The 17656-nt window shown below is 39.5% G+C and overlaps 1 protein-coding gene across 1 annotated transcript in view; it reads right to left on the bottom strand.

Moving 5' to 3' along the window:
* The window catches only part of IQSEC1 (IQ motif and Sec7 domain ArfGEF 1), a 379636-nt gene that overhangs the window by 275761 nt on the left and 86219 nt on the right, over positions 1 to 17656 (bottom strand). Inside the window, exon 4 of the mRNA XM_067303830.1 lies at positions 10739 to 10768. Coding sequence (XP_067159931.1) covers positions 10739 to 10768 — 30 coding nt within the window. The remainder of the gene's footprint in view (positions 1 to 10738; positions 10769 to 17656) is intronic.

The following is a 17656-nucleotide window of genomic DNA, read 5'->3' as shown; positions in this document are numbered from 1 at the left end:
AAAAAATGAAAAATGCTTCAACTAAGTACTAGATAAACCAGTCCTGATGTTTAAAAGTTTCCTTCTGCTTTTAAAGCCAACTAATACTGAGAAGTTGAGTAGTTTTCATTAAAAAGGTTTTTTGTATGCATGTTAAATATTAGTGTTTATTCAGAAGTAGGAAGTTTTTCTCTGCAGGACATGCAGAAAATAAAGGCACTCCATAACTTGCTTCCCACATTAGCTCACTACGAAGGTGGCACTGTCAAATCCACACACAGCTTTTAGTGGTATTATATGGGCACACGCGATACCTAATCCTTGCTCGTTATTGTCAGCTTCAGACAAAGGACGAAAATCCCTTCAGATTCACCTCGAGTACTCGTGCGTTACCTCCCAAAGAGGGCCAACAGGCTGACACCGTAGCTTTCGACAGGCACGAGACACAGATTGGAAGTACTGGCAGTTCTCCTGTAACAGTGAAATCAATTTTAGAGTGGCTGGTGGCAGAGGCAGCTACATCACCAGTAAAGTACAAATTGGACAGTTACTGATGTTAATGACAAATCAGTCAAGGGCTCTGGACTACCAGTAATTTGAAGATCCCATGCATTTCCCGAATCCAAGTCTTTTGTCCAACAGTTCTGACCAGTGTTAAGAAACCATGAAGCTGTTCTCGGAAGCAGTTTCCTGCTCACTAAAACAGCGAGGAGGCTCTGCCTTGGCAGCTCAAGGGCCTGCGAACACAGCTCTAAGCACGGTAACCACGCAGGCAGCACTTCCCTACTCCTGCCAGCATCTCTCCCTCCTATTCTCCTTCCAAGTCACGCAAGCAAAGCGTTCAAAGTTTGTATCTTACTTTTTAAATTTTATGGGCTATATTATCCAAAAATCTTTTGTTGGTGCACCAACATCCATATTAGGATTTTTATTACACAGAAAAATAAAAGGCTGTTAGCGGTATATTTTCCATGCGTCTAAGTGAGAACGCGCTGCCTCCAAAGGCTAGGAGCCACCAAGAGCTCTGAAAAGGCAGAGCTACTGAGAACCCTACAAAAGGGTAACAGAAATTGTCTTTCCTCTTTCAGCAGAAAGAACTGCAGGAAAGATGACCGATCACCACCGGGGCCACGAACAAATGTACATTGCTGACCACTACAAACTTATTTTAGTAGTCCCAAGAAAGTAGTTACATTGCAAATGAAGCATTGAATCTTTACGCTAAGAATAAAATTAGGATACTTAGATGGTAGCAAATTACTTTTTTTTTTTTAATTAAAAAAACCCACAAATGTTCTTTTTATTCTTATGTTATATTAGCACACTATGCTGTTCTCAGTTTCACCAAAACATAGCTTACTTGCTTGATCTTCCATTTACTTCCATTTGCACTTACTGGAATCCTTCCAAAAGTATCATTAAAACAGCTCAGACTGTGAACCAAGTATCTAAATCATGGTTAAGTTCTAATCCAAGGATCATTCATGAATTACACTTGAATTACACTTAGCCACAAAACTGTCCGGAATACAGATTAAAAAAGTAAAAATAAAAGATTGCCCTTTAAAATTCTCTTGAGTAGTTAACTATTTTTGCTGCCTTTTTTCCTGTTGGATAGAGTTAGTCTAATGATGACTAGAACTGAATAAAGCAATAAGACGAGGAAGAAGCAAAACTATGGAAGTTCTCTTCCATTTGATTTTAAGCTGTCAGTATGCAGATGAGACATAAGAGTTGTCACATTGCATCTGAACCAAGGGTTGCTTTAGCCTAGAATCTTAAAGTCTAACATAGGAATGCTTTGGAAAGGAACAAGTTATGGACTAAGAAGCACAACTTTTTTTTTTTTTTTTTTTGCCACTGCACACACTTGCAGACAATTCATTAACAGATTCATTGTCTCCTATTCATGACCCTGCCAGTTTGCATACGCACACAGATCCCCAATGGTTAGTATAGACTGTATTTTCAGTATTCTGGACAGAAAAATATGCCAGTTAAATCCTGAAATCAGGTTTTATTCCTCTCCTTACATGGCTACTCAAATGTAATCACTTGTCTCCTTAAAAGAAAAGAGAGAGAGATAACTACTTTAAATTCATGAGCTAAGCCAACTTCAGATCACACCCTGTCTTCCGGAACACCAACCACAACTACAGCAGTGAGGGGCTACTTGGACTCACTGTGTCACAGCTTCATTTTCTAGCAATTAAGTTCCTTAGGCAACAGTGGAATTGCACGTGAATCTGACTGAGTGGACCAAGGACAGCTTTACACTGTCCATCACATGCTGTGCTCTTCTGAAGTGCAGATATAATGAGAAGCCAGGAAGGGAACTTCATTTAGTACAAGCTGCAGAGCAGGAGCTCTTCATCTTACTAAGACAATAATTCACGCAGCTGGTTGGGGCGCCGATGAGAACTACCTGTAATAGCTGTGCTAAAGGCGACTCAAAATACATGCTGCTCCTCTTCAGGATGAGCTCCAAACATTAGAGGCTGACTTGACTAGTGTGAGGGGGCAGTAACGAAAATTTAACCAAGTAATTACAAGCAGTTCAGCAGGTGCTGCAAAACCAACTTTAACCAAAGCCATTGAAGAACATTATAAATCACACAGGAAACATTAGATATTCCACTTTTTTCTTCTTTATATTCATATTCTACCCCCTAGTTTTAGCCAGCTTTTCATGTGAAGTCTAACAGAAAAGAACAAAAGCAACTCAGCATTTACCATGGAACAGCAAAATCATGAAGGAAATTTAAACTACTTTATCTACACAAAAGATAAATCCTGTGGCATTACGAGCACTCAACTTACGAATTAAGTTGTGCACACATGTTGCTCAATAAGCAAGCCTTATCTTACATTGTAACCAATGGGACTACTTGCGAACAAGAACAACTCCTGCAAGAACTGAGCATAAAAATTAGCTGCATTGAATTAATGTGAAACCACTTACAGAGCTTTGTCTTTTCTTCAAGATTGCAAATTCAACAACTGCCAGCCTGACAAGAGAATTCTATTGAGCACAATAAGCATTTAGAAACTTGCATAAATTACAGCTGTCTATTTCCAGTGGAAATAATTTTAGGCAAAATGCTTGCATATGCTAGTTTATCCACCTGGATGGTATCTGATTTTAGCAAGAAACAATTCCACTTTTCAGTAGAAAATATGAATCTCAGCAACTCACAAGTCAAAATACTAGTATCATACATTACTTGAGCTGAAAGCTTCATTAAATTGGAAACATACTTGTTTACACAGCTATTATAAAAAATAGATATCTATTTTCAGCCCTTTTTCCTATTAATTCACCTTTTAACTCCATGCTATTATATTTCTTTGTCAACTAAATGTATGGAAAACAGTAATAAGGGGAAAAAAATCCTCAGTTCACGCAAAAGCTTTTGGCCCAAAACATAATTGATGTCATGGCTGTGATTGTAAGCAATCATTTACAGTAGCTGAAGCTTTTGAGTCATGAAGCATTATATCCACAGATTCTTTAGTACGCTGAAAAAACATCCAGAAAAATGAAAATCTTACCATATGAAGTACAGAATACTCATGGATCATGGTCATCTTCTGAAGATTGTCAGGCCAAAGAGCTTCCCCAACAACCTTCCTCTAGTATTACCATGCAGACACACATCACACTTTGAGGCAGTTGTGGTTTTGGCTGTATTGCCCGAGAACTAATACTCAGTTAACTAGTTTGATTCTAGTAGATTTCTGCTTTGACATTTCTTCTTGCAACAGAGGATGCCCAAAAGCAATAAGGGATGTGTGAAGTACAGTGTATGCTCCTCACTTATATTAACAAAGTCGTTAAATTTGACTGCTTAAAACATCTATTTTAGCCACTCAGTGCTCAATGACACTCTGATTAACTAGCAGCACTGGACTGGCAAGCGTTTTTGAAATGTACTAGTAATTCTGTTTCAAATTACATATATGAATTGCTAAACACACCAATTGTTGAGGTACGCAGTCAACACCGAAAATCAAAGTTTTAAAACACCTCAAATTGGGCACTTAAAAAAATTAAGGCACTCAGCACCACCAGGAAATCTTGAAGGTCTCATTGCAGTTTAGAATCCATTTCTACATTCCCTTTCCCAAAACTCAAGTGCCTAAAATGCCACTGCTGACATTGCCAAGTTGTTTTTCTGAATACAATTACACTTGAGGAAAAAGCTTTGCAACTGGGAATACATTGCACTTACAAGAGCAGAGAGCAAACTGAATATGAAGCAAAACATATATTTGTGAAAAACACATTACAGAGTTCAAATCATGACTCCCAGTCAACTAGAGCAAATACATGTCCATGTTCTGCACTCTAACTGTTCAAAAACCCCTAAGGAAATCAGGTGACTTGCAGTATGCCGAGCACAGCAGGGCAGAAGGGGAAGGCCCCAGGATGGTTTCTGATATGTTGCTGCACTAAGACCATGATGCAAAGCTCTAGTTAACCTGGCTGCATGAAACAGCACCACCTTGTCCTCCTGCAGCTTAGCAAGCATCTTCCAAATACTGTCCAAGCCGCTATCTGTGTCTGCGGGGTAAGACACTGGACCAGAAGTCAAGCCTGCTCTTTGCTGTGTCCCTGGCCCCTTAACTTCAGGTAATTCCCTTCGCCTGCTATCCCCTCCAGTCGGACTTCATTTCAGCTCTGCTGCATGTAGTCTCCATGGGACTGGGGCTCTAATCACAGAAATGAACTCCAACATTGTGTTACTACCTAACCACAACCATCTTTTCACCAAAAGAATTGCTCTGTATCAGCTAAAGTGTCTTCCTTAGTAGCCTCAGCGATTATGTGGGCACCTAATGTAATGACTCGCAGACCAAAACTGAAGCACGAAGGGATGATTGAAGCTAATTATCCCAATGAAGTCAGTCAGTTCCTAAATATTTGTTAGAGTACACATACACACACAAAGAGCATGTGGTATGCAGTATACAGGATGAACTGCCCACATTATTTGTTTGTGGTTTCCATTCTTGGTCAGCTCTCTAGGTTGCTGAGTAGAGCACTCTGTGCTATGACTTTAAACCACAGTACCTCCTGCAGACATGGTACATACAGCACACTTCTGACGTGATTCCAAATTGCACAGGATGACAGATCATTTTGAAAAGAAATATGAATAGGTACTCCCAATCTTGTTTCCCACATTTTTCAATTTTCACTCATTCATGTTATTCTGTAAAAGTAGATTTTTCACTGTTTTAGGGGGAAAATATATATATAATTTTTAGCATCATAAGCAGAGTTAACTATTACAGATGATGTGAATAACAGTTCCGATGCATATGTACTGCTATCCACTTTTCTTTTTAATTCAAATTAATATGATTATGTAATTTTAAAGCTGTTGGAAACTGCAGTCACCTCAGCTATTAGAAACAGTTTCTGTATATTTTATTTCTCTTAGCAGTAATAAAACTGCCACTTAAATTAACATGTTGCAACTCATACTCCACTCTACTGCAGAGGGTCAGCCTGAGCTTTATGTAGAAACCTGTAAGGAAAACTAACAGTTTTTTATTATTTTTAGTATCAAATGATGACTTTATACATTTTTTGTTTTAGGACTGCAAAAGACTACAGGAAAGCCTTTATGCAACAATTAAAGCAGCCAGAAACAGCCTTCTTTACATGTAGCCACTGAATCATTTAGATCGCAAAGCAATATACAGAACCTTGAAAATTAGTTTTTATAGGACTGTAAGTCTATTTCCCCCAAACTTGTACTTTGCAGGTTATCAGAGAAGAGGTTGAGTCACACAGTTAAAATAGATCATATTAAAAAGAAAAAAAGAAAAAAAAAAGGGGGGGGGGGGAGAAAACCACCTCTGCTTCCTGCCAGACGTTCTCTTTGGCTCAATTACTGAAGTTTGTCAAGGTCTGCTTAACAGCCATTCCTCCCACTCTCCACTCAGCACAGAATCAGGCTGGTATTTCACGATCCTTTCTTACTCTAAAGCAAATTAAAATATTATTTTTCCACTTAATTTAATCTACATCTTCACAAAAATTTAAGCCTTTTTTTTGTATGACCCTCAACACAGATAACTTTGTCTTCCATCCTTTTATGCATTGACAACAATTAGTCTCATTTAGACTTTTCTTTCTATTAAATTAAACCATTTGGCTGAATTTTTCTCCATAACTAATACTTAAACAGCCCTATTTGTTACTCTCCTCTAGGATCTCCCCTCTTTCTTTGACTATTTCTTAAATTACGTGGGTATTCACAGCCCACCACACTGCTTTGGCAGTAGCGTTGCATCTGCCACAGCTCATGAGCCACCAGAACCACTTGCTTTTTTGCAGTATTTGTTACTTACAGTCCACCCCATTTCACGTTTTGTTTCTCTTTTACAAAGCACACAGCTGAGAAGGAACAAAAAAATACTTAAAGAGGACAGGTCAGACCCTGTGGTCCCACTGACAACGTACTCTGCAGAGGAGGGCTGCTGCGACAGCCTTTTGCGACAGCAGCTCGGGTCTGAGGGGCTCTACACTGCTGACAACCGACCCAAGCGGCAGCAACGGTGCGATACCAGGAGCGGCACCGAGGAACTGGGGTGAGCAGCCACAGTCAGCCAAAACGTACCTCACAGCTCGCCTATTTTACTGGTAGAAAAAGCAGCAAGGAATACCTAGGCAGGTGGTTAATGAAATCTTAGGTCTTGGAGCCACCATGGGACATAGGGCTATCAACCGCTTAGAGGAAGGAAAAAAGGGAAAGAACGAGAGCCAGAGTACAAGTACTGTTTCTATGCAAGTTTCAGAGGTTTGCTCATCTGTAGCTGTCAAATCATACTACTAAACATTAAAATTGTCTGTTAAACAAATTGCATTTTCTACTGAAAACATACAAACAAAGATAGCTAATTAAAAAGAACCATCGCAGCTCACTGGCTATGTATTCATTACATCTGAGATGTTCAGAGTAAGATAAACTATTTTATAGCTTTAGCGTAAATACCCACACTTGAAAATTACATGGTATTCACCAAGAGAAAACCAATGCAAGTTTATCATAATGCAACGATATTATAAGCAGAATGCATTTTACAACATCCCTTGTCATCTCTTCTACAAAGGGATAATTCATAATTTTCAGTCACAATAAGGAAGCCATGGAAAAGTCAAAATGACTCCCCACCTATTCTTTTTAACCAGGTCAGCATATTATCTAGAATCATATTGCTTTTCTGTATCGACCATGCCTCTGCATAGTCAGACTTAGTGTTTACTGAAATTCAGGGCATTTCAAAATGTCGTCTTTTGGATAAACTTTTATGCTTATGAAAACAAATCCATCACAGCAGTAACTTTTGCAATTCTGCAACAGTATAAAATTCTAGGACAGAAGTTGTATTGGATATTCCATTCCATTATGGAAAAATAGCCAGCTATTTCAAAACCAGACTCTCAAGCTAAGAGCCTAATTATACTCGCTCAGCTCCAAGAGCCACTGAAACTGAACCCATGGTTTCCAAACCCCACCCATACAGACACATTTGGCTTCAGACTTCTGTGGTCTGCTAAACCCAGTTGCCTGTCACAGGCTTTAAAAGGAAAGGGGGGAGAGAAAAAAAAAAAAAAGATATTGCCCTCCCTTTTGCATCCTACTTCTTCCCCTTCCTGCTCATGGAGGCAGCCACAAGACCCTCCTAGAAGACTTAAAGCTCAGTGAGGATGGCGATGGCTCATGTTTTACAGGATGGAAGGGGGAATAGGAATGGGGAAAAATGGAGCTGGCTGCCAAGGTAAACCTACTCTACAAGTTAGTGTCCATGTCACTCAGAGGCTTCAGTTCTGACCCACGCTGAATTCAAGAGATCAGTTTGTTCCTCTACACACCTGCTAGAAATGCAAACATAAATGTTAATTACTGCACTGGTTGCTCTAATACCCATGTCATTTGAGCAGGAAGGAGAGAAAGATCTCTTTTCTATGTAAGGAGCCACTAAACTGTCATGAAATACAGCTATCTAGTGACAGAGAAATATATGCCAAGTTTCATTATCCATCTGATCTCAGAATAATCTTCTGCCAGAGAGGAAGTTTAAAAAAATAAAATAAACTAGTGGTTGCATCTCACAGGATTTAGCTATATTTATATCTTATGTACTAATGCTAGTAAGAGGCAAACACACTACAACCCTAACCAATACTCTTGCTTATTAACTGCAACCATATTGAGTGAAATCAGTCCAGCAGTCCTGGTATCTGTCCAGTTAATGCTGGGACAGTACATGTGGCTCGCCAGCTGCCCGGAGCTCCTTGCCGCAGTTCCCTTCGTGCTTTCCACTCAGCTCGGCCGAAGACGCTGACATGACATGGTCAGCATATTGATTGTGCGAGTATTTTGCGCTCAGATGCCTTTAGCTGCATCAGGAGAAATGATTTCTTCTCCCCACAGTGCTTAAAAACACTATCCCCTAAACTGACTTGAGCACCTCATTTTAGATAATTAAGTTTCATCTATCTAGAAATAAGAAAAAGGAAAACAGTATGAAGTTAGCCAGCCACAAGGCAAAGAAGCTACCTAGAGATAAGTGAGTTTTTGTTCGTGACCAAATAAATGCTCACCAGGATTTGACATAGGCAAATATATAAAAGCATGCGCTCAATGACATTACACTTCTGCTCGGAGGAAACAGCTTAAGCAGAGTAGCTCAGGACTGAAGAGCTTGGCTGAAAGTATTCCCCCTTTGGCTCCCTCTGCTTGAGTGGCCTGCTACTGGATTCCTCCCCATTAGCCTAACTTTAGGCTGTTGTGGAAGTACGGAAGTATGCCTTGGAATAACTCAAGCTCATGCTCAATAACACAGTTAACTCACTGAAGAGAGGAGGAAAAACCCACCATCACATCTCCTGTGTTTTGCGCTGTGCCTGCCCCCAGCCCTAGTTCCTCAAGATGTGCGCTAGCACCACGGGCTGGGCAGTGGTAGAGCTCTACTAAGATTTTTTTAGGTAACGCTCAAACCAGCTCCAAAGCAGCTTTCAGCTGTGCTTACACAATCTGCTCTAAAATACCTCCAAATACGGTCTCTAATAGGTCAACTCCACTGTTCCCAAACACAGTGCAGCAACAGCAGCAGTGCCACGCACTGTTCAAATAACCAAATCCTACAGGAGGTTCACAGAATCACAGAATCGCTGAGGTTGGAAGGGACCTCTGGAGATCTAGTCCAAACCCCCTGCTCAAGCAGGGTCACCTAGAGCACATTGCACAGGATTGCATCCAGGCGGGTTTTGAATATCTCCAGAGAAGGAGACTCCACAACCTCTCTGGGCAACCTGTTCCAGTGCACTGTCACCCTCACAGTGAAAAAGTATTTCCTCATGTTCAGATGCAAAACAGGTCAAAATGAGAAAGAGTATTATAGGTTGAAATGGGACCTCAGGTATTTCCATAAATTCACATATTAATGGACATATTTTTGATTTCCAACTGATAAACATTATTCCTTCCATAGCTTATAAGCATATTGGCAACTCTAAGAGTTAAAAAACCAGCAAATAAAACACAGGTGTCTTACTCTGAACTATAGCAGCTCATGGTTTTGTCCAGTTCTGTTACTGTATATTAAGCATATGCTACCACCTTCTGCACACCCTTCACTTGGAGGTAATTCCATACCAATTTTGATTTCTGTGGCAAGAGAAAAACTTTACTTTCAGAACATCTTTGATCATTTCCTACAAGCTTTCATTTTTCCTGATTTGGATCGATTATTCTGCAATTCACCTATTTTTGTGGACAGTTTGCATACCAGTAGGTAAGAACTGGACTTTACTACTGTAGGTGATAGCTTTTTTTTTTTTTTAATAAAGGAAATTTAAAATGTCAACAGATGAAAAGTCCTGACAACTCTGAAAATAGCAAACTGCAGAGTATTAATCCTGATATTTTGGACTTTGTTATCATTAATCAATGGCTGTACTCCTCATGAATCAAGGCATCTACTTAACTGTAAGGGTCTAATGCATACGCAACACCTTCAGATTCATGTGTGTAGTTTTAAATTTTCAGTCATGTTTAAAGCACTATTAGGAGTTCTACAAGTCTGACTCAGACATGTTTTCAAAAAGGTAGGTTCAAAAAAAATCCCAACAAGTATAAAATATTAAATGCATAAGTTACAGAAGAGAAGTATCTGATAATTACATTAAATTCGCTAAATCATCAGAATCTTCCCAGTGCATCAGCAGTATTGTAATAGCAAAGGAAGGTTTTCTACATCAGGGAAAGAAGTGGGGATTCTACCAAGAAAGCTAGAACAAGCACGTGGACTTCCGCCCCAACGCAGGTGCTGCTTCCGCTGTGATGCGCCACAGGAATGACGGCCGGCTCACTCCTTTGCCAGTACAAAAGACCATTTGGTATGCATTTTGATTGAAAACCCCAGAAACTAACTTTAAGCAGTTATCAGGCTTAATTTTGTTAAGAAATTGAAAAACCGTAAGATACAAGTCTTAAACCATACTGCAGACAGAAAAGTTCAGGAAATGCCATCTTATCTATTACTAGACTTATCCAGTGTAGAAGATCCTTTATACAAAATGCAAACGGCATGCTAAGCAGAACCAGATTAAAACCACATTTCTTTAAAAGCCATTGCTTCTATTTTGTGCTTTTAAATAAAACAGCACTTTTTAAATAAAGAAAACATTTTCTTAGAAGGAGGACAGCATGACAAACAAGGAATGACACCGAACACATACCTGAGGCTTCTTGAACTTTCACCTTCAGACCTGTAAATTAACACACAGATAGTCAGGACATTATTACTTTTAGCATTTATAAGCCAGCTAGTCTAAAAATGGTAGATTTCCTTATGCATTTCTCTCCCTTTGCATTTCACTTGCTTTTTCTAAGGCTTTTTATACTTCCCCTATTAATTAACCATTAAAAAAGTCTACTTAGAATAAATCTCTTAGAAGTTTAAAAAAAAGGGTAACAGTTGAGGTCAATTAAATATATGCTGTCATTCTGTGAATCCTCATAAAGATCTTCTGTAAACATGCAGTAACAAAGATTTATGTTGTAAATGAACACCAGCCTCTGACATTATTCTAGAAGCAGATTAGCTTTTACCTCTTTAGCCTTTCTTCAGTCTTTAGTTGAAAGAGTCAAAGACAAATACATCTAGTAATCTAACCCCCAGACTTATCAGGCACTACTTAGAAAGGGATACAGTTTGCAAACAGAAGTCATCTAAAAAATTTAAGAACTCACACTTACCTGATTCTCACAATTATGCCAAATGCGAAACAAATATACTACATTATAGACGCTCTTAAAGGCCATATTTTTCTCAAAGTTAGATAATTTTAATCAATGAAAACTGAAACAAAAGCTCTTCCCCTCATTTTCTTTTTTAGAATGAGGAAATGGGGTTTGATATCATACATATCAACAGTTTCCTCCTCTGAAGTGAAACAAACATAATACTTCCAACATTCCACAAGTAAAAAAACCCATAACAAAATACATGCAGCCATTTGCCCAATTCTGTTCCTTCCTCACCCCAAGTCAATGCAGCCTCAGTGCTAATTGAAACCTTAAATACAATCAGTAGATCTGCAAGGTAAAGCTGAGAAAAAGGAATCGAGTGTATAAATCAAAGCAGGAGTTTCCACAACAACCAAACCTCAAAACACACTTTCCATGTCAAACCCTTCATAGCAACTCAAATAAAAAGGTGATGAGTACGAACTTGTAAAGGGCATTAAACATCTGTCTTTTGACATAGATTTTTATTTGCCTACTGCAGAGCCATGATGGTGCCTGCACAAATCAGCTACCATATCTTAACTTTGTGTATATTAGTACAGCAGGGCATGAGATACTACCAGAATTCCTCAATAATCAGTGAGAGATAAAAGAATGAAGCAATTCAGATTATTGCAAATACATTTGTTTCAACATCCGCATCCAGGTCCAGATCAAAGAGCCAGATGAAGCTTATTAGTGATCACTCCTATGTCTTCAGGAGCAAGACAAATGCATATTAAAACCTGTCCTCAAATCTTGCACTGGTGCTGCAAAACACAAGTCTGCCACTTTCTGTTGCAGACTTTGTCGTTTATAAACATGTTCCCAAGCTTCACCGGGTGAGTTTACAGCACTGAACACAGATACCTCAGCACGCCATGAAACATCTCCTGAACCAGGGATAATGCGGCTATGCTGCTTCTTGGGCTTCAGCCAGCATCTTGGTATAGCTCCAGACATGCAGGCCAGCGTTTCATTCAGAGCCAGGTGGGGCATCTAACCCAACATACAATGCCTCCAACTCTTCGGGGGCTGGCTGAGGTTTTCCATGCTTGCTGTCTGCCTCAGGCCAAACCAGCTTAGAAAGTTTCAGAAATCTGCCTGCTTTTACAAAAATAAGTTATACACAATACTTTCCTACTTTCAGGAGAGAAGTTCCATGCTGAAGTGTTTGTACTTCACACAAACCAAGTGCCCATTCAAATCTTTAAAAGACTATAGGCGGAGACTACAATGAAAAGCACAGTTTAAAAATTACCAGACAGACTGCTGTGGTGTCTACTATATGGCTTCACCATCCCTGCGAAAATATGAGACTAGGTAGAGTTTACTAGCTGAGGCCTTGAAGTTTCTTGATTTCTCTACTTAGATGGCATGGCAGAAGGCAGGAGACAAACTCTGTGTATGCATAGTTGGTTATCAATTTAAAATAGGTAGCAGGATAGACCAATGAGGAAAATGATAAAACACTACAAAAGAGGACCAGGAGCTACAAGTACAGACAAACTAAGGCAGAAGGTTGGATCTGTTCTAGAAACAAAGGTCCCGGATTCCTCTGTTGTCAGAGTCCCCACCTGGCCTTACACCGCTTCTCTAGGAAAACCTGCTCTTTCTAGAAGATAAGAGATTCCACCTCATCACTTAGGCTCTCTGCATTAATGGTAGTGGTCTGTCTCAGGAGCCTGAAAAGTTCTGCTGATAATTCAGGCCAGTCATTAAGGGCTCACATGATAAGAACACCTGGATTTCAGTTTAATTTAAAAAAAAAGTTGCAGTTACGCTTAAGAAAATTCTGTCAAGCAAACTAATGTTTGCAAACTCTAGCACTGAAGTAGTGATAGGCTAGGACCAAAGTTGCCTCCTTAGAACTAAAGGCAAGGGTAATGCTTTAACACATGCAATGCTAAATATTCCATGTCTTCTCTAGCTCACAGCTGAAAAGAGACTGATTTTTTCTTCTTTTTAAATTAGAATGACTTCATCTCCTGTGACAATTTGCACAGTATGCTGGCAGCAGCAGAAAGAGCTATGGCTAACAGAAGTTTCTTAACTCTCATGCCAGGAAATGAAAACCTAGTCAGGATCTCTCAGAGAAACAGGTGCTGAAGACTCTTGTCCCTTCCCCCCCCCCCCACCATTACACATTCTAACATTATCTTGATTTTCTTCAAGCTCAAGGAAATCTTTTAGAAGCACAGTCTGAAAGAAAAGAAGGAAAAAATACAATGGATGAAGTTAGAAAGTCTCTTGTCAGATAGGATACTTTGACATCGGGAACCTTTAAGGCTGTAGTTCAATGGACTGGGTGTAGGCTACAGAAAGGTGGCCACATATAGCCACAAAGAAGAATATTGGTCAAGGATACTGACAACTAATACCATAAAGATACTTTAAAACAGAACAAGGGAATTCAGTGCACTGGCAAATTCTACTGCCCAGAGCAAGATGAATCAACTTCTGCCTAGAAGCAAAACGCAGTAAGTACTCGTATTGCATAGCCTCTGAATTTGGAGCATCCAGGAGAGGAGGGAACTCAAGATCCATTGTGGAGCATAAACTACCTTTCAGAAAAGCTTTCTAAAATTCTTACAGTTGTCTTGTTACTTGAAGTGATGAAGAATTATCACCATCCTTCATTTAAGAACAATTCACAATTAACAGGATCTTTCGCCACTATATAAACATACTATAGCATTTTGTATGCCAGTACAGTATCTAAAAAGAACAATCTTGACCTTTGTAAGATTTCTGATGACTTGTGTTACTGATATTACCATGCATCATTATTGATATCACAAGATTTACTTTACTGCATATTGACAAGATTTTATAAAAACAACAAGGAATAGAAAAACAATCCCACAAATTCACACACAGAAGGGCTCTCGAATATTTAAAAGAAAAGACAGGATCTGATACTGAATGGCTAATGATACGTTACTTCGTTTTATTCAAAACATTTCAATGTATAAGCACATGCACAAGACCTCAGAGATTACAGAAGCGTTCTGTATTTCCGCCCTGACAGCCTGCGCTAATGCCACATGCAGTCTGACAACCTGTCGCCATCCATGCCGTGTCACCTTCTAACACATTCCGATGAAGCAGAACAGAGGTGAGAGTCTGGTACAGGCTAAATTCTAGTATCAGGCTGCAACTTAATTCAATGCTGCCACCAGGTTAATTCATGAGTCTCTTGTGTTTCCACTGACACGTTTGGAACCTGTCTATCTGGTCACTCTAAGCTGCTCAGTTTTAGATACGCACACATGTTCTGGTAGACAAAAGGCAACTTTAAAGCATTTTCTACATGATTACCTTATCCCTGAAAGTTACTTGAACACAAGGGGAGGAGGAGAAATGAACTCACCTATGCATCACCATGAGTAATAAAATAATTAATGAATAAAATACGTTTGAACTGACACCTTCCCACACTCAGTTTTCAGAAAATTACATCTTGGAGAACATACACCTTACAGTTATAAAAAATATTATATGTAATTGCTTGTACTATCAAGTTTTCAAATATAGCTGAGACAACTGGATTTTTAACTCCTTAGTCTCCTGTTCCTCCTCCTGACTAGGATCACAAGAGCAGCAGGCGGCGCAGGCAGCGGCGCCCGTACCTAAACGGGCAGCGAGCCTTGGAGCGCTTGCAGCCTTCTGGGCTCGTGAGAAGCAGCAGTCAATCATCCTGGAGCACCTTTTCACTAACTCACTATTCTTATCACTAAAATCCAAGCAGTACTTTAATAAAGGTGTTGTTAAGCAAGCCAAAGTGGCAAGTAAAGACTGGGCATTTACAACGTGTTTTTCATCATGTTGAGTCGAGCTGCACAAAGGTGATCATCAATGGCTCTCTGAAGTTACGTGCTTTGCAGCTGAGCAACTGTTTTCAGAATAGCTAAACATGGAAAAAAAAACTTGCTAAATTTTAGAACTGCTAAGCATGCATCCTCCAGGCTAAGATTCACTCAAGTAAATTCCAAGGAGTTATTCAGAGATAGTCTCTGTTTTACCTGTGGAATGAGTAATTTTATTTGCAGGGCTGAATGAACACACTGCCAAGAAAAACAAAAGAAAACGAGAAACCTAAGTTTGAGAGCACTAGATTCTTTAGGCATTTTTTAAAAGCAAGGTTTTTTGGATCAATATTTGGCATTTCTGCTCAGGCTGCAAGCCTGTGCTAGGTTCTGGATTATGCTCTCCTTTTCACCTGGAAAAAAACCAAGGATACGGTCACTACTGAAACAAGGGTGAGAGTGTGCAAAAAAAATCTCAGGTCCTATATTGCACTACTTTGCAAACTTAAAGGAAGGGGTGAGTATAATATCTATTATATCTTCCATGCTGCAGTATTTTAAACAGAACATAGTCAATGGATACAACCAAAATATATCAATAATGACTGACGTGAAACTTTCTCAAGATTTCTCCTGCCATCTCTTGCTTGGTTCCAATATTCCATCACCTTTTGGAGCAGAGCTAAGTACTAACTTGCATGCCCCACTGAAGCACAAGTTTGGTTCTTCCAGATCCAGGAAACCACACTTTCAGTGGGAACTATAGCAAACAAATCCTGTTTATGATTGGGATAATCAGAGGCAGAAATGACTTGGCTAATAGCAATATTTACTGTAATTCCATTTCAAGCAGAGACCGGGACAAACAGGTACTATCATAACGAACCTTGAAACAAAAAGCAAAGACAAAGCACATTACTGCTTAAGATTTACACGAGACAGGAAACAAACAAGATGACTTAAAATCTTGAATAATTTTTGTTTAAGTTTAAATTAAGTATTGCCATCACCCTCCATCTGTCAGCCCACACCTTTGAAAACTGGAGATTTTAAAAGACAGCTCACTGAGTTACAAAAGCGTCTTAATATTATCTTTTGCTCTGCTCATACCCAAGGGATAAGTCATCATTATCTTCCTGTAAATGCACCAAGTAGGCAAATTACTAGCAAAGTACCTTGGCTTCCAGTTACTGAGTTAGTTGGTAATTTCCAACAAAACATTCTTGGTGGGAAGTTGTCAGTTCATAAAAATTGAAAGCAATTTACAGGAACATGACAATTTTGAAGTCTTTCAGAAAAGTACGAGACGGAAAAGCCACTCAAATTGGGAATGTAAGAGATTCATATTCAAGTCTCTTGTGAATTTAGATGAGAGTAGGGCCTTAAACCCAGAAAAAGCATAACTTCAGAGGCAGAGCTCATTCAGGGGCTCTTGCTCACTCAAAAGATTTTAACAAGTCTTCGGCTCAACCATGTTCAAAATGACCCTGTTTATAAACAACAAGGCATATTATATAGACTGATGTATGCAACTGCTCCTGCAACAATTCAGAACTTAGCAGACAGTTTATTTGGGCAGGAATTACAATTATTGCAACATTCTGTAAAAACAGAATAGCTAGAGAGTAGTAAAAGCACTTGTAAAACTGTCTAAGATGACAAGCTCAGGATGCATCAAAATTCCACTTTATATGGCAGAGTAGAAAACCCAAAAATCAGAATTTACAACCCACTTTTAAGATCCCACAAGTAGACAGGGCTTTAATACAGTTTCACAGCCCCACACTCACAGCATCTGATAAGTCAAGTCAAAAGCTGATCTCCTATAGATAAGTTATAATCCATGATAAATACTATACAAACATAGCCACTGGCATACGGTCCCCTCAGAGCTTGTTATATCTATTTCTGGACTGTCTGCAGTCAGTACTGCCCAGGAAGTGCCTCTTCCAAACACTCTCTCAGGGATCTCTGATGACAAGTTCATGAAGAAATCAGACTGATTTCATTGCCCAGCCATCCTCTGCTGCATATGCTACTGAGCTTCAGGCTAGCTAGCATTTGGACTGAGCTTATCCCCTCCATCACCTTGGTCACTTATGACACGTTTTATAGCAACCTAGATTTTTTTTTCCTCTAACATCTGAAAATAGTTTGACACAATGGACAGGGTACAAAGCCCCACATGTTTTCTTAAAAAGCAACCCCCTCCAGTCTGTGCTGTGTGCTTTATATCAAGGTTAGCGACACCATCTGCTTGCTCAGCAAGAGGCACAGAAACAGTTCTTCCTCCAGCATGCAAACAGCCACGTTGGGCAGATGCTACATCACCCCACCACCTGGAATAGCTTTCAGCACCCAGTTAACAAAACATTGTTAAATGCATATATAAGAGTTGCTCAGTGTACAGCCGCGACTACCTCACAGCACTTCCAGCTAACTTGAGAAATACTGCTACCCTTCACACCCAATTGCTCATGTTACAGCGGGGAGAGGGGAGATGCCATTTCTTGGTGCACGTTAATGAAGTTGCATGCAGCAGACTGATCGAGCAGTGGT

This window comes from Apteryx mantelli, chromosome 12, assembly GCF_036417845.1.
Source record: "Apteryx mantelli isolate bAptMan1 chromosome 12, bAptMan1.hap1, whole genome shotgun sequence".
Taxonomy (NCBI): domain Eukaryota; kingdom Metazoa; phylum Chordata; class Aves; order Apterygiformes; family Apterygidae; genus Apteryx; species Apteryx mantelli.
The sequence above is the reverse complement of the archived record's forward strand: the minus strand, read 5'-3'. Positions and strand labels throughout refer to the sequence as shown.